The sequence below is a fragment of the Otolemur garnettii genome, unplaced genomic scaffold, assembly GCF_000181295.1.
Source record: "Otolemur garnettii isolate 467f Iridium unplaced genomic scaffold, OtoGar3 scaffold00015, whole genome shotgun sequence".
Lineage (NCBI taxonomy): Eukaryota > Metazoa > Chordata > Mammalia > Primates > Galagidae > Otolemur > Otolemur garnettii.
This window is the reverse complement of record NW_003852410.1, coordinates 20,938,725-20,964,377: the sequence shown is the minus strand read 5'-3', so window position 1 is coordinate 20,964,377 and position 25,653 is coordinate 20,938,725. Positions and strand designations below refer to the sequence as shown.

The following is a 25,653-nucleotide window of genomic DNA, read 5'->3' as shown; positions in this document are numbered from 1 at the left end:
GATTATATAATTCTAAAATTCATATGCAAATTCGAAGAACCTACAATTGTCAAAATAACTTTGAAAAACACCAGATTCAGAAAACTAATACTACTTGATTTCTGTATTCATATAAAGCTACAGTCATCAAGAAAGTATAGAATTGATATCAAGATAGACCCACAGGGGGAGGGGAGAGAGGGAAGGAGGGCGGGGACTGTGGGGCCACAGTGTGTGACACATCTCTTGGAGGTGGGACACTATTAACAGAGAGACTTCACCCGGCAAACATCAGCAGTAAAACCTGGCTCAGTGTACCCTCAGTGATTCTCCAACAATAAAGATAGATAGATAGATACATATGTACATACATACAGACCCACAGATTAGAAGAGAATGGAGAGTCCAGAAATAGACCCACACATGTATGGACAATTGGTTTTTGACAAAAATGAGAATGCCATTCATTGGTGAAAGGGAATCATCTTTTCCTCTGGCAAAAACAATTAAATATCTATATGTAAAAACAAAAAACTTCAACATATACTTTGTACCATATATAAAAATTAACTCAAAATGTATGATAGATAGAAATATAAAATCCCAAACCATAAAATTTCTAGAGAAAACACAGGATTGAAAAATCTTCATGACTTTGGATTAGTCAAAGATTTCTTAGATGTGACACCAAAAACAATATCTAGAAAATGATAATTTGGGGGAAAAAGGATAATTTGCACTTCATCAAAATTAAAAGCTTTTGTTCTTTGAAGGATATTGTTAAGAGAATGAAAAGAACACCAATGGAGGCAAGAAAATTAATCAGATTAATCTTCCTGTGCTGCACTTATCTTAATAGAGATTTGTTCTGTAAAATTTGGATTTAGTCAAAGGCCACATTTCAGGACCTACAAGGCCACAGATTCCCAACCCCCTGGCTCAAAACTCAGTAAGTTAGATAATAAACAATCCTATAAAAATGTGCAGAACATTTGAATAGACACATAAGAGGATATAATGAATGGCAGATAGTACATGAAAAGAACACTCAACATCATTGTCATTAGGGAAATGTAAATTAAAACCACAATGAAATACAACTTCACACTTGTTCAAATGGTTAATATTTTAAAATGGTGGCAAGACCAAGTGTTGAGAGGAACATGGAGAAACTGCAGCTACTGGGAATGTAAAATGATACAACCACTTTGGAAAACAGTTTGGCAGTTCTTAGAAAGTTAAATATATACCTATCATGTGCTCTAACTATCCCACTCTAGGTATTTCCCCAGGAGAATGAAGTGCATATGTCTGTTATTGACTGGTATGCAAATGTTTGTAGCAGCTTCCATTTGTAATGGTCCAAAATTGGAAAACTCTCAAATGTCCATCGAACAGGTCAATGCATAAGTTAACTAGTGGGATGTAACCTACCAGTAAAAAAGGAATGAACTGTTGATATCTGCTTAACATGGGTGAATTATAAAATAATTTTGATTGAAGGAAACCAGATTCAAAAATAATGTCTGATTACATTTACATAAAATTCTAGAAAGGCCAAACTAATCCAGAATGACAGATCAGATTGTTTAGGGGTAGTAAGGGAGGGCAGGAAGCAGGGGTTACAGAGGGACACAAGAAAACTTAAGGTCATGAATCAGTTCACTGTCTTGTGGTGAGTGTGTGTTTGTATCACCCATATTCTCTGAAAATTATTTCCTTTGAGCACTCTAATGGTAGCTGTCACCCTCATTTTTTTGACTTATTTTAGAATGCATTTAAATCCTTGGGAAAGTCACTTATGTCATCAGTGAAGAATGCCACCAAAATAGCTTCTCACTTAAGTTCCCATCCCCAGAGCTAACCCACAGGAGGTTCTGATAAATTCAAATATTTAATAACTTGTATTTTTCTTTCTCCTTAAACGCAGGCCCTCTGGTCCGGGAGGCAGGATCATGTGGTGGATTCTTGGCAGTCAGCAGTCTGTGGAGCTTTCGCAGGTGCAAGGGATTATATTATACTGGGAAAGACCAAAGAGGAGGAGAAAAATGTGAAAATATTAACTATGCAAAAACAACATTCTTTAGAAATTCCAAATTGTTTAGCTGAAGAGAGTTCTACGACTTGTTTGAGAAAAGAACATGTCTGAAGGGGAAAAAAACCTGCTAAAAATGTGTCTGCCTGAAAGACAGACAACCAATTTGTTTTTGACAAATTTTCCTTTTTCTTTTTATCTTTATTAAAGCCTTCACTCAGGCCCTGGGATTATCTTAAAGATGATTTATAAAGTCCTCTGTGGGAAGTGACTTGCTATGGGTGCAGGGCTAACCATGCAGCTGTCTGCCTGAAGCATTGCTTTGGGGGTTTAAGTGATTTCTGCAGAAAGCAGTGATTTATGGTTTGACAGCGCTGCAGATTAACTAGTGTCAGGAGGAGAGCAGAGTGTCCTTCACAACTTACTGAATGCTAAGCTGCTCTGTGTGGAAGATTGGCAGTCTACACATCTGGGCGTTTTTGAGACATTAAAGCAAGAGCCAGTATCTCATCATCCATCACTAAGTCATACGAATGTTCCAGTGAGCTTTTAATGAGAACACAGGTTCTTTAAAGAATTTAATACATGATAGGTTTAAGGGCCTAAAAGAGAAATATATTTTGTTGTTTTAAATAAATTAGAATTAGAATTGAAATAAAATGAAGTGTAAATTTGCCAGAAAAGTCTAAACTTTTAGTTTAGGTATGAAGCTTGTAAATTGATAAATAAGTAACTTTAGGGTGTCAGTTTTATTGGGAAATAATTCTTTTTCCACTTATTTGATAGTTGTTGGTTGGGTTTCATGTTGCAGTGATTGGGAAAACAGAAAACAAATGTTATAGGATTTGTTACTAATAATTAGAGCCGTTGGTAGAATTGATAATCAGGATCAGCATCCGCCTCTAGACCCGAAACCTAACCAATCAAGATGGTAATTGTTTCCACATGACACATAACCATTAGCTTTGTTAAATAAGTAGGTGGTCTTGATTCATTTTCCAGAGGTCAGGAGTTAGCATTCCCCAGGCCCTAAGAGAAATGTGCCATTTTGCTGACTCCCTTCTGGGCCTTATGGACAGAGTGAGCACATTATGGAAATTTAGTCATCCTCAGTTAAGGAAGGCCACTTCTTAAAGTCAAGGATACTGTAACACTTCCAAGTGTTGAAATAAGTATATATTGTCTGGTTCCATGCTTTAAATACTGATTCAAAGATCTGCTTGCTGATGCATTGTTACTAGGCAAGGAATGTGCATGCATTATGGTTTCCTTTGCTGCTTGATACCCTATGATTGACATTGACTTTAGTCAGGAGGGAAGGCAGGAAACTTTTATCGGCAGTCTGCTCTGTGGGATGAACCAGCCACCCAGGCCTTTTAGTTAAGGTGGGTCATGGGAGGGTATAGCAGCACAGCTGTGACAACTGAGGACACTGGAATGTGGAGAAAGGGGGTGAGCTGCCCAGAGCCACATGTCTAGCGCAGGCTGTCTGACTTACAAGCTTGTCAAGTCTGTTCTGTCCCCAGCTCAGGAATAAGACTTTGAGGACTTCCTGAGCACCACTTCCCTCTATCTGTACTGCAGAAGCAACTGTTTCTACATTATGTGCTCCTAACTTGTCATCTGGAAAACTGAACAGATGTAGGAGTTATTACTGTTTCAACAAGAACAGCCAACATCCAGAAAATGAAATGCTATTATCATAATAATTTATCTTCTCTGTTGATTGAAGGAATAATGTCATTACTAAATGACATTAATAAATCAACATTATTAATTTTTAATATTATGTAATGTTGATAAAGTTAGTATACAGCATAATCTTATCCAATAGCTTGTATATTTTAAAATTCCTCCAACATAAGCATCTTGTTTTTTCAGCTGAGGTTCTGATAAGTGAAGGAGTTTGCCCGAGGCCTCCAAAAAAATCTGTCAGCAGATCCACATATATTTAGCAAAAGATAAATACATTTCTTGTTTATATCCAGGAACCAGGTTACTATTTTAAAACATTTCTGAAGGATAAACATTATTTGAAAATATTCCAAATTTTGAAAAAGTGATAGCTGGTAAGAGTTTGTTGCAACATTGCGCATTTACACAGTATAGAGAGATGAATAATGACTTGCCAGCTTGGGCAGCCCCCTTAAAGTGCTTCCATGCTGCCCTCGCAGACTGTTTATCCTTACGTGGCCACGGAGCCAGGGATAAAACTTGCCTTCAAGTCAGAAATCGGATTTCTTATCCCCGTGTGCTTTTCCAAGTTTAAATTGGCTAAAATCATTGCAGATAAATCATTCTGTGTGCCATCCTCAGCACTCTTCCTCACCCATGCTTGTTTTACAAACTACTTGGCACAGATATTCAAAAATGTCTCTTTAGATTGGAGGTGTTGATGGCTTGTCATGTTCAGAAATTCCCTTGGCTTTTGGTCAGGGGTTAAACTAGAGGGGGCTGAAAGAACTTTGTCAACTTCCTCACTTCAAGTTAACTTCTAAACAAAAACCCATAAAGCAGTCTGAATAATTATGGCATTTGCTTCTCTAGTGATATTTGTACTCTAATATTTTTTGATCAGTTTCTCATAATAAATACCTCCCTACATTGTCTAGGGGGAGAAGTGGGGGTTGTGGGGAAGGGGAGAGGAAGAGAGGGCGAAGGAGAGAAAGAGGGAGAAAGGGAGAGGACACAGTCTCCCCGTGGGCTTGAAATTCTAGCATAGGGTGAGGGATGATTTGGGTAATAAGCAAGAAGGCCTGACACAATCTTTAAAATACAAACAAAAACATGTTCGTTGGTGTTGTTGTGGAAGCCTTGCATGGCTAAATGCTTGTTTGGAGATCACTCATCACAGGTATATGAAGGAGCTCTTGTTCTGCCCTGGGCTGGGGAACCTACAGCCTTGGGGCCACCTGACTTGTCCCTTTCAAAGGATGAGTTGAAATTTTCAGTTTTTTGGGTTTTTTTAAAATTTCTTTTTGGATGATGTGAAGCTTTCCTGGACCTTCCTTTATAACCAAAAGTGTGTGTGTGTGTGTGTGTGTGTGTGTGTGTGTGTGTGTATTTAGGGTAGAACATGTGGTTAAGAAAAAAAAACTAAGGAGTAGGATTTCAGGACTAAGCCCACTAAATCTTAAAACACCCAGAGTTTAGCAAGTCTCTGAATTTCAGGCAACTTTTGAATTTGGAACAAAGCATTTTATATATTCATTATCCAAAGGTGGGTAAAACCAAGGGGATTCTAATAGTCATGTTAGTTGTTAGCCCCTTAGCCCTAATGTGTGTGCCATTCATAAGTAACCACAATTGGAAGGTGACAGCATAAATAGGTAACCTTCCAGAAAGTCAGTGTCATGACAAATGTGAACATATGGGGGAAGTTCCATGTAACGATCTTATCATGGGAACATATTTAGAAAGATATTTGGCAGAGATCAAATGACCTTCTTGTTTGCAAGTCACAGAAGTGAGAAAGAAAGTAGTGCTATTTCTGGACCGTCCCTCATGCACATGTGTTCCGGTCAGCCCTCACAAAACCACCACTTTTACCCAAGCTCACGGAAGCAGAATCTTCTGCAAGCCCTTTAGGGTTTATTATTTTTGTCTGCTTAGGGCCTCTTGGTTATATCTTTATACCATATTAAGTAAAATGCTCATACCATCAAGTGTGGTTTATATTACCAAGCAAAACACCTTCAGTTCTTTTCATGGATACAAACCCTTTTAAAATCTCTGAACAATTTAGCCATTAATGACATTTAGATAAAGAGAATATGAGAGAGAAAGTAGGAAGGAAGCCATAGCTGGAATACCTGTTTCAGCAAGACTGACTCTAAAAAGATGCAGAAGAGAGTTTACAAATACAGTAGCTCTCCGAGCCTGTGAAGTGCAGAAAGCTGTTCTCTTTTAACTTGAAGAGTCCATCCATCTATGCCAAAAATCCCTCGAGTGGTATACATGACTCCATCCATGCTGCTATAGGAGGCAGACCTGATGGAAGTGTTTGGGAGTTAGTGTAAAGAACTGTGGCCCAAAACAAGGCACAGGCCTTGGCAGTATCCAGAGTGGCTGCCTCTCATAGGGAGAGCAGGTACATGGCCACACACAAGTGTCATGTACGTACTTCCCACACACTCAGATTAGTTTGCTTGTCCATAAAAAGGCAAGATACATTGTGGGGCCTTGTTTTCTTTCCCAAGTGGGTGAAGTATTTTCTTATGTTTCTTTTATATGTAGTTCTGCCCTAGCAAAAGAAATAAAGCATGTAGATAAAGATTTTCTATGTGTGCATCCTGTTCTTGAATCAAGTGCTTTAGGCAAAGTTATAAGGCATTATAAAATGTAAATTATAACATTACCATATAGTATAGTAAATAATATCTCACTTGCATGTTGGGTATTCTCATTCTCATATACATAGGTGGTTTTGCAGCTGCAGTCACCACGCCCCTGGATGTGGCAAAGACAAGAATAATGTTGGCAAAAGTAAGTGGAAAAATAATATAACACACACAACAAATGCTTATGTCTATTGGCACTAGGACTCACAGATACATGACATGAATAAAAGTGGTCTAGCTCTTACCTGTAATAGCCCCTTATGCTGCTTGTGGAACCTGTAATAAAACTGACAGAACAGTATCCACAGTAATCACCACAACCAACGTCCATGTAGCATTTTACCATTTCAAAATCATTTTCACCTATGTTAGGTTATAAGCAAGGAGAGCTGATAAGGCCACTGTCTGGTAATACTGTTTTTGAATAAACTCTGTTTTTACTAATAATCAAGCCTAAAGCTTACAGAGGTTTGTCCCGTCCTGACAGAGGTTGACAGGCTTCATCCCACACAGCAAGTAAGCTGTAAGCTCTGACATAAGGTCATGCTTGGACTCAACCTGTTGAGTTAAGACAGTTGTCATATTGTTTTTTAAAAAGGTTGCTAAAGAGAAAAATTATTTTTTTTTAAAAAATAGCTACACTAGGAGTCAAGGAATGCCATGTGTCTAACATATCTGGACCAAAACAATGGAAGTCCTTTCCTTGTGAAAAAGTGGAGCACATGGGGGTAGAATTCAGTGTTGAAATGAACATGGTACTCCTCACTCTGAGCTGTTCAGGCACGTTTCACAATAGTACCTTGTATCCTGATGACGTGCTGTCCTTCTCAGGCCACATCATGGTGCTGTCTGTATTTTTCCTGTGAACTAGTTGTTGTCAGTAACTGGGGTGAGCTCTAAAAAGCAGCTTCCCTGTGTGGCATGGGTTGCACCACTGCCTTTGTGTGTGAGCACAGCACTTCCAGGCCAGGTCCCCATTTTGATGAAACTCCTCAGTCTGTTTGAAACTCTGTCCTAGAGGAGGGTGGTGGGCCCCACACATCTGAGGCAGCTGTATGTTGGAGCTCCGGAAGTTAACGGATGTGTCCTTTATCTTTTCACATAGGCTGGTTCCAGCACTGCTAGAGGGAACGTGCTCTCTGCCCTGTACGGGGTCTGGCAGTCCCAGGGGCTGACAGGGTAAGGATGAGAAGAAGGTGCCATCGCCTTTCCCCTTTGGCTCTTTCTCCTTTAACCTGACGTTGGATGAGAGCCTTTTCTTCCTTCTGCCTGTGTTCTGGTTAGGGTGTCTATTTACATTGTGCAGAATGCTGTATTGATGTTACACATGTGAGATAGCAGAGCTTGGTCACATGGAGGCAGTGCTCCAGGCCTGGCCATCCTCAGCCCCACCCACCTTGATGTTAGGTGACATGTACACGTGTGGACCACACCAGGGTCTGGGCTATAGCAGTGAGGAAATAAGGCTCTGGTTATAGAATGTGGGAATGCACGTCAGTGAGGCTCACATTAGGGGAGAGTGTTTGTGGTCTGGGCACTCTTAACTATCATTAGTAACAACTTTTTTTGTTGTTTGTTTTATTTTTCATTTTATTTTATATTAAGTCAAATTCACATAGATCATGAATACATTTAGGCATATGTGGGGTACAATGTGTTGATTTTTTTTTTATACAATCTGAGGTGGTTACATCAAACCAATCAACATAGCTTTTGCCTCATTTACTTGATTATTGTGTTAAGACATTTCTGTTCTACACTTGACAGATTTGACTTGTACCCTTGCAAAATCCTCCATAGGTGTGGTCCCACCTTTTACTAAACTCCATCAAACCTCCCCCCTGCCCTCCCTTCCCACTCCATTTCTCTCCTTCATCCTGGGCTATAGTTGCCTTCTATCTTTCAAACAAAGTGTGAGTAGATATAATTCTGTTTCATAGAAGTACTGAGTACATTGGATACTTTTGTAACAAATTACTCTCAACATACTGCAGTGTACCACACCTTCAGGGAGAGTCAGTTGAGAGCCATTACTCTCTATTGTTGGCTGGGTGCCTCAAACTTCGGGCTTCATGGCCTGAAAAGCTCTCTAAGCAATGTTACTTTGCCGTTGCTTTGACGTGACCTTGTCAAGTTGTGTGAATGTTTGGTTCTTACAGGTATGTGATGTGAAGCTTTTCTCTTAGGAATCCTCTGCCAGCAGTTTTCCCACTAGAGCAAAGCCTCATCCTCCCTTGGAGAGTGAGCCTACTGCAGGGTCAGTGCATAAGCAGCATAGCTGCCCTAACTTGAGCGTTGGCCTCTGCCTGGTTCTCAGGCCTCCGCTGGGGCTGCCTCCTCGTTGTGACGTGGTGGGATCACCGACGGCAGTTGTGTGCATTTGGTGGTTTTAACTCAAGCTGGTAGGGGGTCTGGGGAATTGAAGCTGGTAGGACAGGCCACAGTTCACACTGCAGGAGAGCAGCCCATTGTCAATTGAAAGTTTCTAGGTGAAGTCTGTGAAGTAGGTAATGTTGGAGATTTTGTGATTAAGACAACTCTGATAGATTGATGTTGGCTGCTTGAAGGATATAATGCAGGTGTCCTCAAACTACAGCCCATGGGCCACATGCAGCCCTCCTAGGACATTTATGTGGCCCACTGAGTGTTTTTGCTGCCGCTGCCCGTCCTACTTAGCAGCCAACTCGTCCCAGGGCCCGCAGTCCGGCCCTCCAATGGTCTGAGGGACAGTGAAGTGGCCCCCTGTTTAAAAAGTTGGAGGACCCCTGATGTAATGGTTTTGAGATAAAGACTGGGTTTAACCAGAAGGAATAATTGTTAATGTTTAGCAAATAGTGTTTGAAGGGCACTGTGGCATCAGTGCTATGGGCCTGCCATCTATGGCTAGCGTATTTTGAGGAAATGAGAATCTGGCTGCCCATATCTATGGACCCTTTGCCTTTCTTGACCATGTGGTGATGGTTAGGGTGGCATGGGCAACTGTGACCACCCTACCCATGACCTCAAAAGCTGGTGGAGAAGGAATTATCTCCCATAGTTAGAAGAAGAGAATCATCCCTGTCCAATTAGGGGTGTTGTCAAACTAAGCAGTACCAGGATTGTAGACAGAGGAGGACTGTCATTAACAGGCCACAGGTTGTCTCTGTTCTGTGTCCCCATTGTCAGCCTTGAAATGGTAGTTTGGATTTTTGGCTCATATTCTGAATGTCTCTTAAGTTGTAGGTTCTAGTTACTCTGTACAGTGTAGTGCTGAGGGTATTTCAGGAGCAAAGTTTGTCACTTAAGAAATGATACTTTTAATCAGCCGCCTTAGTAATGTGATAGAAGACAAATAATTTGACCAAACAAGAAACCCTCCAAGCCTGGGCAGCTGTTGTGAACAGCGCTGCAAGGCACCTTCAGAGGTGCCTGTGGCTTTCTTTGTTGGGTTTGCAGTGGTACAGTCCTCTCAGGGTGAATTCAAGTGGTGACCACTTTTGTCTGTGTTGGTTCACACAGGGGAAGAGCATATTCTGGCACACCCTTGGAAGATGTGTATGCCCTCTAGGACCAACTGGTTCACCTAAATACAAGCACCACGTGCCCATTCAGTCAGTGGCCCAAAAGCAGATGGGGAGCCTGCTTATTCTGGATCACTCATCACGCTGACCTTCTGTTTTTCTTGACTGCCCTTTCTGTACTGACTGCTGCTGCCACGGGGACCCCTTTGCGCCTGGCACCGTGTAAATGTTTCACACTTGCTATCCTGTTTGATCTGTGGGCCTGAGAAACACAGCCCTACTCCACTCCAGTCTTCACCTCCCAGTTTGGTTGAAACACACACAGTACAAATTGCTCTACGTGAAGACTATCATTATGTTAATAGATTCAATTGTCATCTAATGAAACCATAAACTGCTTCCACCTGCCTCTGGCCAGGAGCAGCTGAGCTCATTATGGGCAGAAGCCAGAGTAGGGAGGGAGAGCACCACAGCCAGTGTGGTCTTCCTCACGTACGGCCTCCCCGCCAGCAGCCTTCTTTGGCAGGTAGGGGCAGGGAGCTTAATCTGTTTTCCAGGCCAGAAGGACACAGCGGCCTCAAAGCGGTAATTTATGACTCTCTGCCCTCACCAACCACCTCATGCAAAAACAATTTACATTTTGCTGAGCTGAACATGGCTTTTTGCTTACAGGTATATTTTGGTTCGTTCTAACATTTCCATGGTTATTTCTAGACAAGCAAAAGCAGTTCTTCATTTTATGGGTATTATTTTACTTGATTTAAATTCTCAGTTAGCTATTGTAAAAAGGTCTAAACTATCCTAAAGTTTCCCAGTTTCCTCAGAAGCACTGAGTGCTCTCTTACAAAGGGAGACCAGTTGACCTCTCCTCAGGCAGGAGGGCAGCCTGGTGGTTGGCACTGTACTGCAGGGATCCCCTCCTGGCTAATCACGGAGGTGTGCCCGTATCTTAAAGGTACCGTCCTTTAAGTTATGTGCCATAACTACTGTTGGCATAACTTGACCATTTCCAGTTTTCTTTCCTACACCTGGTCAGAAGTCTTCTCATTAGTGTACCTACTAGTTCTGATTTTGTAACTTTTGTACAGAATGTTACAAAAGTTACAGAAGTAATACAGGCACATCTGGCTTATTGTGCTGCTTGAATACATTCTTTACTTTTTACAAATTGAAGGGTTGTGGCAACTCTGTATGAGCCAGTGTATGGACATAGGTCCTCACTTCGTGTCTGTCATGTTTTGGTGATTCTCGCTATATTGCAAACCTTTTCATTTTATCTCTTAATGATGATCTGTAATCAGTGATCTTTGTTACTATTGTAATTATTTTGAAAAGGTAGTAAGCATAATTGATGAATATCATATGTGTTCTGACTGCTCCACCAGCCAGTCATTCCTGTCTCTCTCCCTCTGTTTGGACCTCCCTATTCCCCCAGACACAACAATATTGAGATTAGGCCAATTAATAACCTTACAGTGGCCTCTAAGTGTTTAAATGAAAGGAAGAGTCTCATGTCAGTTACTTTAAATCAAAAGCTAGAGATGATTGAGCTTAGTGAAGAAGGCATGTTGAAAGTTGAGATAGGCGGAGAGCTAAGCCTCTTGGGCCAAACAAGTGCCAACTTGTGAATGCAAACAAAGTTCACGATGAAATTAAGAGTGATACTCCAGGGAGCATATGAATGACAAGAAAGTGAAATTGCTTCATTGCTAATCTAGAGAAAGTTCGAGTGGTCTGGACAGAAGATCAAACCAGCTACAATATCCCTGTCAGCCAAAGTCTACTCCAGAGCAAAGCTCTAACCCTCTTCAATTCTGTAAAGGCTAAGACAGGTGAGGAAGCTGCAGAAGAAAAGCTGGAAGCTAACAGAGGTTGGTTCTTGAGACTTACAGAAAGAAGCCATGTCTAGAACATACAAGTGCAAGGTGAAGCAGCAAGTGCTGAGGGAGAAGCTGCAGCAAAGTATCTAGAATATCTAGCTGAGATAACTGATGAAGATGGCTACACTGAACAGTGGATGTTTCAATGTAGGCAAAACGGCCTTTTGTTGAAGAAGATGCCAGCTAAGACTTTCCTAGCCAAAGAGGATAAGTCAATGCCTGTCTTCAAAGCCTCAAAGGATAGGCTGACTTTCTTGTTAATGTAGCTCATGACTAAGTTGAAGCCAATGATCATTGACCATTCTAAAACTCTTAGGACCTTCAAGAATTATATTGAATGAACTCTGCCTTTGTGCTATGAAGGAAATAACAAAGCACATCTGTTTGTAGCATGGTTTATAGACTATTTTAAACTCACTGTTGAGACCTACTATTGAGAGAAAAAGATTCCTTTCAAAATATTGCTGGCCAGAAGCCAAGGTGGGAGGATCTCTTGCAGTTAGGAATTTGAGACCAGCCCAAGCAATGTAGCAAGAACCCCATCTCCACAAACAACTTTTTAAAAATTAACCTGATGTGGTTGTGTGTGCACATAGTACTAGCTCCTTGGGAGGCTGAGGTAGGAGGCTTATTTAATACCAGAAGTTCAGGGCTGTAGTGAGCTGTGATTGTGCTTCAAGTACTCTACCCTGGGTGGCAGAGCAAGACTGTCTCTTAAAAAACATATTATTGCATATTAACAGTGCACCTGGTCACCAGGAGCTCGGATGGAGATGTTCAAGACGTTACTTTATGGGCACTAATGCAACATCCATTCTGTGGCCTGTGGATTAAGGAGTAATTTGACTTTCAAGTCTTAGTAAGTACATCTCATAAGGCTATGATAGTGAATCCTCTGATGGATCTGGGCAAAGCAAAGCACCTGAAAAGAACTGACCATTACTAGATGCCCTTAAGATTGTAATTTGTTGTGAGGAATTCAACATATTAATGCAAATAGATGTTTGGAAGAAGTTGATTCCAACTCTCATGGATGACTTTGAGGGGCTCAAGACTTGGGTGAAGGAAATAACTGCAGATGTGGAAGAAAACTAAGAAGCAGAGACTGAGATGTGACTGCACTAAAGCAGTCCCATGATAAAACTTGAACAGGTGAGGAGTTCCTTATGGATGAGCAAAGAAAGTAGCTCCTTGAGATGGAATGGACTTCTGAAGATCCTGTGAACACTGCTGAAATAACAACAAAAGGTTTAAAATAGTCCATAAACTTAGTTGGTAAAGCAGTGTTAGGGTTTGACAGGATTGAGTATCATTTTGAAAGTAGTTCCACTGTGGGAAAAACGCTGTCAAACCCGCATCCCATGCTACACAGAAATCCTGAACAAGAGGAAGAGTCAAATGATGCTGTAGACTTCATTGTTGTATTTTTAAGACCCCAACCTTCAGCAACCACCAGCCTAGTCAGTCAGTAGCCATCAACATTTAAGGCACAAAACCCTCCATTACAAAAAGATTGACTTGTGAAGGCTCAGGTGGTTGTTAGCATTGTGCAACAAGACGTTTTTGAATTAAGGGATGTACTTTATTTTTAAAGACAAAATCCTGCTGCACACTTGGAAGATTATAGTATCATGGAAAACATGAGTTTTATGTGCTTTGGGAAACCAAAATGTGAGACTCACTGTATTGCAGTGGTCTGAAAGTGAACCCACAGCACCTCCAAGGTATGTTTGTACTTGTGGTAAGAAAGGCCCAAATGTTACAGCAACATGAGCAGGAATGTCTCCTGTAATCTTGCTCCCCAAAGGCAGCAATCATTCACAGCCCAGGCCACACCCCGCTGCTGTTTCAGACGTGCCGTTGTATTACACTTGACTTTTTCTGGTACTTGATTTTTTAAAAAACTGACTGTATAAGTTTTTTATGGTCATACGCAAGGAACGCCTCATTCTTGTCAGCTGCCCAGTCCTCCACAGTGTTTATTTTACACTATAACAGCCCTGAGCAAAAGCAGGACATTTCTACTTTTTCTCTTAACAATGTCATGATGAACATCTTTGAACAGATCGGTGCCTGCATGGATCCGGGGAGGGAAGCCCCACTTGATGAGGTCCTGCTACCCACCTGGCTGCAGCCCTCTCACCTGACAGGCCCTTATGTAGCTGGAGAAAGAAAACAAGGAATCTGTGAAGGTTATGATGCCTGTGGTGGCATCACCTGTGTGGGTCTCTAAGGATAAAAGTGACCAAGTGGGGAGCTGGTGGCACAGTTTCCCTCAGTCTCTTCACTGGACCAAATTAAAAAATGGAGTGCAAGGTTTTTTTTTGTTGTTTGTTTTTTAAGAGAACTGTTGTTGGGACAGCACTATTACTTCATTGCACATGTTTGCCAGTACATTGTTTGGTATTTTAGCCCCCTTGCCGGACTCGAACTTCAGCAAACCTACTTGAGAATGTAATTTAGTGCCCTTCTAAAAGAAAAAAATACAACATAAGTGCTGTTGTGTGAGGTTTAATGAGCCTGAGTTGAGCAAGCTGTGGAATGTAACCTTTTTCTGCACACACAGTTTTAAAATTTTTTCTTTTCCCCTAGATTATTTGCAGGTGTCTTCCCTCGAATGGCAGCCATCAGCCTGGGCGGCTTCATCTTCCTGGGGGCTTATGACCAAACACACAGCTTCCTTTTGGAGGTCAGCAGAAAGCATCCTTGAAGCAGAGACAGCCTCTCATGCACTTTCTAGAAAGGGTTCTGCTATGGGAGCCTTCTTTCTGGGGAGCAACAGTTTGCCCATCTGAGCTACAAGCCTCAGCACTGACGTCCAGTTCTGCTGAGATGACACTGGGACCGTGTTGTCTGTGGCACGGGTTGGCTGGGAAGAAGTCAAGAGAAGAAACCATATCCATGCAGTGCTTTGAACAGTTTTCTCAGAACCCCTTAATAAATGTTTGTTAATGTCGAGGCCAGGCTCCTCAGAGCTTTCATTTGATCTGTATCTGATCTTTCATTTCCTGTCACCTGATGATGGCAAGATGGTTATAATGGGTTTAATTCCTGTTGTGTAAGTTCAGAGCTTCATTTACAAAGATCTACAGGTGCATAGCAAGCATTCTTTCTGGGTAACCAGGCTGCTGGTTTTTTTTTTTTTAATTAAATGATAGTTGTATACATTAATGCAAACATGGGGTACAGTGTAGTGTTTTCATATACATTTCAAAATACTTTCATCAAGCTGGTTCACATAAATTTCATGTCATTTGCATAGTCATTGTGTCAAAACATTTATATTCTAGTTCTAGAAAAGTTCACTTGTACTCTTGTTAGACAGAAATATAGGTGATCTTTCCAGTTACCCTCCCACCACCCAGCCGCCCTTCTCCCCTCCCCTCCCCCTCCCCATATTCTTGGGCTAGAATTAAGTTGTATCTTTCATTTGAAAGCTATAAATTAGTTTCATAAAAGGGCTGTGTACATTGGATACTTTTTCTTCCATTCCTGTGATACTTTGCTAAGAAGTAGTTCACCTATAAGAACACATGATTTTAGTATTTTACAGAGAAGCATTCGATGACCCATGTGGTGTGTGAAGGAAAGCAGTTGCAGCTCATGTGGCTAGGTGGGCCTAGCTGGTTCCAGCAGGGTGGGGGCCTTTGGGGAAGCTGAACTACACTCCACTGTGTTCCTTTTCACAGGGCCAACTGTGGAAGCTATGTGTTGCTTCTTGGAGTTGTAAGTTCAGCATTTTAAGGAGAAGGGATGCAATGGAAAGGTCACCATACTTTGGGATTCTAGAGCTTGACTAACAAGCTCCATGTGTAGAAAAATTAGCAATGAAATCTCAGGCATCTAGCAGTGTTGTGTCTTCCCTGGAGCGCTAGTGTGATTCTGCTTTGCCTAAATTTTTTTGTCCTTTTTAAGGACAAGAGATAATTACAGGCAGAATGCCTGCACTTATAACGGAATCTAATGGGCTGAAGAGATGCTGGTTAATATATGTAAAGAATGACCTCAACCATACACTGAACCTTTATAAATGAACCTTTATTAAAGACACTTCAATGCCATTTGTTAGACACTTCAATATTTTACATGGTTTTCAATGTACATTGTACCAAAATTTCTATAAATAAATAACTTTGTACATAAAAGTAATACTTCCTCTTTCACATTGCCTCTTAGAAGCAGCAAATTCACATATTTTGTGGAAGTAACAATCAGTTAATGGTTGAGAACACAATTCTAAATGTGCTTATTACCTTTTGGAACAGTGACGACATCTGACAGTAAAATTTAACATAGGTAACCATTTTGTCAATACCTCCCCCTTCAGCTTTTTGGCCAAAGGAATTTGCATTCTGAGATTTTTTAGGACCTTGTTGTTTCGATGTAATTTTTACTACATCACACATTGGCACTCACAAGATGGTTAGCTATAGGTCTCAAAAGTGCAAATATACCTAGAACCCAGGCTACAGGCTAAATCTTGTACAGTCCAAGCCCAGTTCCTTCTGTGTGAGGGACTGGCATGTACAGATCTACACTGGATTCTCAGTAGAAATAAGCTAGCCCTGGAAAGTAAGAACTTTCATCTTTTTTATCCCCCAAGGCCAATGTAATATTAGTTACATTGGCAGAACTAAAACATCACTATTGAAAAAAATCCACAGGTACCAACACCAGCAGCCTTTACCTTAATAAAAAGTCTCAAATAGAAATCAAAGGATACTGACAACCCATTTGCTTGTATTATAAAATGAGCTTCAAAGGAGGAAGAAAGGCAGTGCTTAATTGTTCTGACCAGTTGCTTGTGGTGGATTAACAACTCATTTTCCTCAAAGAACTTACACATAAAAGAAAATGTCACTCCCTGCAAGGTTGGGTGGCGTCTGCATGAGTGTCCACACACAAGCAGTGCTGATGTGAAGTTGCCTCCAACACACAAAGTCTCGGGCCACAGAGCAGCCTACAGGGTGTCCTACGAAGTGGAACACCAACCCAGGGACTTCCCAACCCACCAAATCCTGGGAACAAATGTGGTTTTAGCCTCTAAATTCCAGCCATGCATTAAGGCACCAGAACTATTCCCTACCCACCCTCCAAAATTAAACTGCAACCTGATATGAAAAATAATATTGTCAAAATTGTATAATTTTTATCTGTTAACCATGCACTAAAGATTAAAATAGCCTCTGTAAAAGATATATAATATATATGAAATCTCTGAAAACTCTTATGTACAATGGTATCAAATACTTTTTCTGCCTTTTGTACACAAATAGCCTCTTGCATTTCTGTGCTTCAGATGCAAGTCCTCTGAATGATACTCCACACGGAAGTTAAAACTATATACAGATCACTGACGCTTGAACCCAAGCTGCTTCATGGCCTCTCCTACCCCTCTCTCCCCCACAGAGATTGGTATAACAAGAGTTGAGGTAGACAAAGCCTAGCTTTTTGATGCCAGCAGTAATGGCACCTTCTGTTTCCCAGCGAGCTGTCCTGTTAGTGTGGTGGACTTGGGATCAGAGTCAAATGCCTTGGGCAGGCAGCCATTGGAAACAAGCAAGTGCTGGGCTTCACTGGGGATGGTGGGAGAGCCTGAGGGGGCTTCTGCAATCTCTGGGTTGCCTGAAGGTAACAAAGATGCAGGTTGTAGGTCTGTGGAGTCTGGTTCATACAACCTTGCTAAAGTCCGAGAAGGATCCCCTATGAGAAAAGAAAGGGTGTGTTAGACCCACAAGCCTGGCCATTTATGTGTCTCCCAAAGTCATATGCTGGTGATTCCTCAGAGGACAGGCAAATGTTACCTTTTCCATCTGGAGATGCCACTGGCTTTTTCTTCAAGGCCGTCAGCATTCTATCATGGTTACTGGGGTAGAGGGACCCTCTGTAGTTGGTGTAAGACCCATCACCAGTCCCACTGCTCTGATGATACGGAGAATGTTCTTGATCATTCTGACTGGGCTCCTGGACACCGAGTGTACTTGGCTGTGTAGTGTCTCTGGACACAGGCTGGGCATAAAGGGCTTGTTCCTTGGAGTAACCATCCACATCCGCACTACAATCACTGCACACCATGGGGCCACTGGGTTCTGACGGACAGAGCCAAAGCCAGATGAGAATGGGCACGGCCCCCACACCCTGCCCTGTGTGGATCAGCCAGAGAAATACCCCAAATTACACTCACAGAGAAAGGACTAGGCACACATCTAGCTGTTGATGGAAAACAGGGTCCCTTGTGTGTAAATGTTTCAGATTTACTTAGTTTCATACTCAGACTAGTCATACTACTTGGATCATAGGAAAAAAAACTCACTTGAGTTTGGTATAATGCAGTGTTTATAGTCTCCTGAACAGTTAGAAATTTAGCCTCAAAATAGCTTTGGTGAAAAGATTCTGACTAAAACTCATTTGGTTTACAAGTCTAGGAAAACCGTGGTCAGGCTCACCACACCACAGATTTACTTAGGGGAGGCACTGTTAAGCAATAAACAGAACCAGGCCAGAACTCCCTGTGTTGGGTTAACACTAAACTCAGGGGTAGCTGTAGACCAATAATGTTTCCCTCTCGAAGCAAGCATCTCATACCCATCTTACGTGGAACAGGTGTCCCGTTGGCCTTCTCTGTCACCTTTCGTGGCTCTTTATTATGTCCAGCACAGAGCTTTGGCTGCCTGCATGGAATCCCAGGACCGTCGGCCTCTGGAAAGAGGCCTACATCTCTTGGACAGACACCTGTGGTGGATATTCTCACACGTTTAGAAACCCTGACCTTACTGTTTCACAGTAAGCCTTAACAGTCTAGTGGGGAACGGGTAAGGCTACTACAACTCAGTCATTTTTTAAAAATATTCTTTAGAGTGAAGGAGATCCCAGAGGTCCCACAAGAAGTATGTTTCCTACTGCTGCCTTCCCAGCAGGCAGGCCTCTCAGCAGCGGAGGCCATGCAAAGTCAGTTCTGGGAAGGACAAACCTCTATGGCTCTAGGCAAGGGCTCAGAGTCCCCCACTGCTGGCAAGGAGTGCAACCTGGCAAGAACCTTCTAATATGAGGCTGGAACACAGAGCCGACCCAGGCACTGCCCCATGCAATGAAGGGGTTGGTTTCATGCCCTGTAATGTCCTTTGCAGCTGTTATTTCAGATAATCCTACCTTATCTGGACTGGGAGACACTAAGCCCAACTCAGTGACTTCCAAGGGATTGCTATTCTAAAACCTTGCAGAACTTACAGAAAACAATAGAAATCCCTAGTCAAAAGCCTTTTACTTCACCAGGTCCGCCCCTAGGAAAAAAGTGGAGGCCACCTCCAGCACCTGGGAACACTGCTAACAGGTATCTGCTATGCTGTCACTGAAGCCTTACCATTGCTCTCAATGTGCCCGTTGGCCTGATGGCCACCCTCAGGCCTGACGACGGTTTCCTGTCGGTCAGACAGGGTCCCCTGAGAAGAAAGGTAGCTTGGCACATCTGGTGGCACAATAGTTTCATCTGTAAGGAAACAGGATGATAAAACAGAGTCATAGTGAAAAGAACTTCATTCTCAAGCCCAGAACAGATTTCCCTGGCAATGACCATCAAGGCTGTACAGAGACAGTGTGGAGTCTGCACATGCGACAGGCCTTCCCAGGACCTGCTTAACCTGACTGTCTACCCAGGTGAGAAAGCATGGCAGACACCCGAGTCCCCACAAGATTGAGGACGTGGTGCAAGGGGGACCGGAGTCACATAAGCGTGGCACTGTGAGGTAATTTCAGGAATGACCCACCACTCGGCAGCAAGGCACAGCTTAGCAGGCCTCTGAACTCTCAAGGGGCAAGAAAACAGCAGAGGGTGCTGTGCATGTGTGTTCGAGAGCATTCCTATTTAATGGGAGCCCGGCTATCTAGAACAACTCCATATTCCCAAGGCGCTCGAATTCTAAATATACTGAAACTTACAAAAGCCACTGGACCCAGCCCCGTTCCCAAACATCACACTTCCTTCTCCTTCCATGGACACGGCTCGGCCAGTGGTGCCCACCTGTGTTGGTGACGCTGTACTCCTCGCTCTTCCTCCGGGTCTGGTAGATGATGCACACCCACACCAGTGACGTCAGGACGATGCTGCACACCACAGCGATGGTGAAGATCCCCACGGTGGTCCCGTCCTTCCTGCAGCCGGGGGTGGGCAGGATGCTCAGCTGGCTGTGTGCGCGCTCGGTGCCCAGGGTGTTGGACATCTCGCAGGTGTACCGGCCTGCGTCCTCTGCCACCACATTCTGAACAACAAGCAGCTGGTTGCCAGGGGTGAAGTGGTGCCGCTCTGTCAGGCTCAGCGGGCGGTCCCCCTTGAACCAGGTAATGCGGGGTAGCGGGCTGCCAGTTGCTTTGCACTGAAGGGCCACTGTTTCTCCCACAGACACCACACGGTCTTCCAATGGCACTGCCAAGGACGGGGTCTCTGCAAGAAGTCAGTGGAGATCTTAGTCACTCTCTGGACCTCAGCTGCTACGGCTCTGCCTCATCTTCTGGACAAAGGGCCATCTGACACCAATGAAATGCCGCTTGACATTTTTCAAGCGGTAAGGTTTTCAGAAAACCTGACATAAGACTAAATCCTCATCACTCCTGGGATGACTCCAACAAAAAGAATGAACTAATTTCTGGTCATGAAAGTTCCTAACTATCCCCTAACTGTCCTGTGACAGGCCTGTGTTCTAATTCTTGACCAGTGCCACACTCATCCTGCCTAGTTCAGAGGGCAGTTGTTAGAATGTTTCATATCTAAGCCCTGTGAAGACTGTCTTAATTCAGTGGCTATCACTTTTTTTTAAAGAGATATAGCTACTTGTTCAAGAAGAATTTTAGAAAGTAGCCCCAAATTTCAAATGATGCAGAAATGGCTTACTACACTTACCTGCCCTAGGCTCTGCAAAGCAGCTGAGAACTGCGCTGCTAACTATGGTATTTCAGAGTGCGTCTCCCCTGCCCCCACACAGTCTGTCAGCGTGCGTACCTAACACAGTCAGGGTGGCATTAGCTGAAATGGAGCCAGCTGAGTTCTGGGCAGTACAGCTATAAACCCCCATGTCATCTATCTTCACATCAGTGATGAAAAACACATCGTCGTCTGGCATGACATGCATGCGTCGCTCACGGGCAGCGGGGAAATCTGTGCCTCCATCCTTCTGCCAGGCAATCTGGGGGTTAGGATGGCCGGTGGCAGCACATTCAAGGCGGGCCATCGTGCCAGTCCGGATGGCAATGTCATGAGGCATTTTGGTGAACGACGGCAACACTGGAAAACACATACAGGGTGGGTTATGGGACAATCAGGTACAAAGCCAGGTAATCCTCTGGTAAATACTCCTCCCTGGCCCCTATGACTCAGTAGCCACCCACCTCTCCCCTCCACAGTGGCACAGTTTCTAACCCTAGACCAGGTATGGTGCCTTGTGGCTGTAATCCTAGCACTCTGGGAGACCAAAGTGGGTAGACTGCTTGATCTCAGAAGTTTGAAACCAGCCTGAGCAAAAACAAGACCCTGTCTCTACTGAAAATAGAAAAACTAGCTGGGTGCTGTGCTGGACACCTATAGGCCCAGCTACTCGGGAGGCTGAGGCAAGAAGATCACTTGAGCCCAACAGTTTTTGGTTGCTTTGAGCTATGATGACACCATGGCACTCTACCCAGAGCCACAGAGTGAGACTCTGTCTTAAAAAAAATAAATAAATGAAAAATAATTAACTAACTAACATGTTCTGACCCTAACCCTCTTCTTATACACCCTAGCCTGGCAACAAGCCCCTCAGAGGAAAGGCTTTTTACACATCATTTCCTTGTTGTGCCTCATATGATAATCAGTCTATACAGGAGTCCCCCGTAGGTGTTAGGGTCTGAGCTTGCCAACCTCAATTACCTACCAGAAGAGAACTGCTCCATCAAGATGGAGTTACAGAGGGAAGGCTGGCATGCCTCCACCCTGGGCGAAGCACTGGGATGGCCCTTGGGAAGAAATGCATTTTGGACAGGCAATGTGGGGGCTATGCTGCCACACATCGGCAGAGAGCACCCTGCTGGCTGGTTTACTGTGCCTGGAAGCCATGTCCTGAGTGGGGAACGTAAAGCCATGTGTCAGGCCATTCCCTCCATTCCTGTCCAGGTTACTCTAACAGTTCCCAAGTCTTCCCAAGACAACGAGGAATCCCTCAGGGTATGGCAGGACAAGCCAATGTGTGGTGAAGAAGTACCTCCCTGCAGAAACAGCACTTTGGATGACCACAAGCCAACTCTTTTTAATTGGAGGCTTAATATTTGGAAAAATCTCATTAGGTTACTGGGGATGGAGCAGTTAACTACCCAAGCCATCTACCCAAACACCCTATAACAACTGAACGAACTACAGAGTGCCAACTTGACAATCTCTGAGACTGGAAAAAAGAACCTGTTAAACCCCCCACTGCCTCCTGCCCCAAACATTGTATCCTTTAAGACAGCTGTTGACAGCAGCCCTGCACCCCACACAGCTGGCCTCTGGCTCCAGATGCTCTGTCTACTCAGAGAGCAGCAGCTTCTCCAAGGACACAGGATGCCTAGAATCTGAACACCATGCGTCTGGCTTATGAAGGATAATCAATGGGTAAAAATACAAGGCTCAGTTCTACAACTTCATTGAACATAACTGGATTTTAAAAGTCACAAAAACCAAAAAAATCCATCAAGAATAACCTTAAAATCTATAAAACTTGCTCTGGACAAACCCACGTAATGGCATAATTTAACAGAGTCCCAAAGCAGCATAGTCATTTCTACATGGAAAACTCAAAGAACAACTGGGAGTGTGGCTTGGCATAGTCCTGCGCTAGAACACAGATGACACTTCCTTACCATTCACAGTGAGCCTGGCCTTATGCGAGTAGGTGGAGCCAAAGTGGTTGGTGATGACACACTGGTAGCGGCCCTCGTGTCCGAAGGTAACCTGACGAAGGTGTAGGATGGTGGTATACTCCATCACCTCCCCATCCTGCGCACGCACGTGGGCAAAGTTCTCCATGTCAGCATTGGTCAGGACTTCATTGTCCTTCTTCCAAGCAAAGGTCATGGGGGAACTGCTGCTGCTGGCTGCCGAGCATGTGAACCGGATGTCCTTGCCCACCACAGCCACAGTGGTCTCTGGCTGGGTGATGATCTGTGGCTTTGGGAAGTCATCTGGAGAGAGAAGGGCCAACTGTAAGGGATCCGGAGTCCTGGTATTCACAAAGACCAGTGCTGTTCAAGCTAACAAAAAGTGGTCAGACACCGGGCAGGAAGCAGAGCTTTCCCAGTCCCTGTGCATCCTCAGTCCCAGCAGATGCTGTGAGATTTGCACCAGGATGCCTGGCTTCCTCTACTTGTCAGTCCACGAGTAGTGATCATGTCTGTAATCACACTGTTTGATTAGCAATTAACCTACCAGGCATACTTGCCCTGGCAACGGAAGCCCGTTCACTATCCATAATGAACGTTATCTTGCTCTGGCAGCCTGTATCTTGCTCTTACTCTATATACCTACCTTTCTCTTCCTCAATAAACTCTGTTTCATGCTTGCCTTAAAACAAAAAAGAAATTAACCCATCCTTGAGCTGACTACACTTGGCCTGAGCTGCTTGCTTTTACAAGAAACACACAAGTCAGGCACCACCAGTCACAACCACACAGACCTTCCAAACTTTACTTCAAAAGGAAGATGTGTGAAGCACCTTGAGAATGTCAAAATCAGGACTTCCAAAAATCTGCCCCTCTGATGAAAACATGAAACACCGACAAATAGTCAAAATCTACTTTTTCAAAATTCTGGAAAACCGAAGAATTTCAACAATCCATGGAGTGTTGACTGCAAAAAACAGCTGTATCTCAGTAATAAAAGTAAGCTCTGTGGTATTTTATCTTAATTTTCATTCCTCTCTCCCTGGCTCCACAGTGCTTTGAAACTAGCAGCCTAGCAACCACTGAGGGAGGCAGAACATGTTTGGAGTGCCCCCACAGCCCCATCCTGGAGAACTCATTGTGCAACCTGCAACCTGGAAAGCACCATTCACAGTATCTGCATCTGTTTGCCCTGATGCAGTCTGCTCAGCAAGAGAACCTCTCTCTCTTCTCCAGGGCATGTGACCAAAACATAGCAGTCATTGTTGAGGAGCACAGCTGTCTGAGGAGATAGGACCAGGTGGGACAAGAGGTTGGCCAAAAAACTAAACAGAAAAAGGAGGTGAATGCAATATTGAGAGTGGGTGCTGCAAAGTCCCCACACATTCCTGGGAATCTAGAAAGCCACACACAGACAGAGCTATGTGAAAAACCAGGAAAGCCCTGGGGAAGGGAGTCCTCATTTCTCACCTGTGGCTGAGCTTAAAAATCTACACACACACAGAGGCCTTGGGTAAAGGGTGGGAGAAAGGAGGAAAAATGAACAGAATCAACAGAGACCTGTGGGACAGCATCAAACATAACAGAGAAATACTGGGGGGTCCACGGAAAATGAGAAAAAGAAACAGAGAATATTGAAAAAATAAAAGCCCTAAATTTGATGCATCCCCACATCTAGGAAGCCATAATGAACGCCAAGTAAAATAAATACAAAGATCCAGACCCAGCCACATCATACCCAACCTCTTAAATGCCAAAGATAGAATCTTGAAAACAGTAGAAAGGAGCTATCCATCACACAGGGGATCCTTGATAACAAACAGCTGATTTCCCACCAGACACCAAGGAGATCAGAAGGCAGGAGGAAGACATATTTGAAATACTGAAGAAAAGAGTTCTATGTTGAGCAAAATTATCCCTCAAAGATGAATGAGAAATTAAAACATTCCCAAATTAAAAAAAAAAAAAAACAACAGAGTTCATCACTACCAAACCTATCCTACTAGAAATACAAAAGAGTATTTAGTATGACTAAATTGAAAGAACATTAGACAGTAACTCAAATCCATACAAAGAAATAAAACGCCATTAAAAGTAACTACATAGGTAAGTACAAAAGACAGTAACCCTCTTCTACTGATTTAAAAAACAACTACATAAAGCAATAATTATAAAAATATCTATGGGTTTATTATACTGTACTAAGACATAATACGTATGATAACACAAATGAGAATGGATCTTAATAGGAGCAAACTTTTTGCATACTGTCACAGTCATTATTAATTAGAATTATGTCATTTTAAGATGCTGATTTTAATCCCCATAGCAAACACTAAGAAAACAAACAAACATATGTAAAGTAAAAGAAACAACAGGGGAATTAAAACAGTATGCCAGAACATCTATTCAATACAGAATAGTCAGTAATGGAGAAATAAAAAGATAAAACATACAGAATAGTAGAAGCAAACTCTACCTACCATATTAGTAACTACATTAAAAGTAAGTGGATTAAATACCTCTATTAAAAAAGATTGGCTTGGTGCTCAGTGGCTAGGGTGCCAGCCACATACACCAGAGCTGGCAGGTTCAAACTTGGCCTAGGCCTGCCAAACAACAATGACAACTACAACCAATAAATAGCCAGGTGTTGTGGTGGGCGCCTGTACTCCCTGCTACTTGGAAGACTGAGGCAAGAGAATCACTTAAGCCCAAGAGTTTGAGGTTGCTGTAAGCTGTGCTGCACGCTCTACAGAGGGCAACATAGTAAGACTCTGTCACAAGAAAAAAAAAAAAAAAAAGGATTACTATAATGGGAAAAAATCATGACCCAGATATATGCTGTCTAGACTACACATAGTCTAGATGCAAATAGATGCAAATAGTCACTAAAGGGAGGCTGGGCACAGTGGTTCGTACCTGTAATCCTAGCACTCTAAGAGGATTGAAATGGGAGGATGGCTTCAGCTCAGGAGTTTGAGAATAGCCTGAGCAAGAATGAGACTCCAACTCTATTAAAAATAGAAAAAATTAGC

At 43.0% G+C, this 25,653-nt stretch overlaps 2 protein-coding genes across 4 annotated transcripts in view; one reads left to right on the top strand and one right to left on the bottom strand.

The window, feature by feature from the left end:
• SLC25A26 (solute carrier family 25 member 26) overlaps positions 1–14,692 on the top strand; it is a 180,379-nt gene extending 165,687 nt beyond the window's left edge. For all 3 annotated transcript variants that reach the window (XM_023510696.1, XM_012802563.2, XM_023510697.1), the window contains 4 exons: positions 1,910–1,979; positions 6,435–6,499; positions 7,460–7,533; positions 14,327–14,692. In XM_023510696.1, the coding sequence (XP_023366464.1) occupies positions 1,910–1,979; positions 6,435–6,499; positions 7,460–7,533; positions 14,327–14,444 (327 nt within the window). In that variant the 3' untranslated portion in view covers positions 14,445–14,692. The remainder of the gene's footprint in view (positions 1–1,909; positions 1,980–6,434; positions 6,500–7,459; positions 7,534–14,326) is intronic.
• A 1,062-nt stretch (positions 14,693–15,754) lies between these two features.
• LRIG1 (leucine rich repeats and immunoglobulin like domains 1) overlaps positions 15,755–25,653 on the bottom strand; it is a 115,215-nt gene continuing 105,316 nt past the window's right edge. The window contains exons 18-24 of the mRNA XM_012802546.2: positions 22,598–22,918; positions 20,727–21,008; positions 19,752–20,171; positions 19,095–19,220; positions 18,320–18,466; positions 17,539–17,823; positions 15,755–17,437 (exon numbers count right to left, since the gene is read on the bottom strand). Coding sequence (XP_012658000.1) covers positions 17,178–17,437; positions 17,539–17,823; positions 18,320–18,466; positions 19,095–19,220; positions 19,752–20,171; positions 20,727–21,008; positions 22,598–22,918 — 1,841 coding nt within the window. The 3' untranslated portion in view covers positions 15,755–17,177. The remainder of the gene's footprint in view (positions 17,438–17,538; positions 17,824–18,319; positions 18,467–19,094; positions 19,221–19,751; positions 20,172–20,726; positions 21,009–22,597; positions 22,919–25,653) is intronic.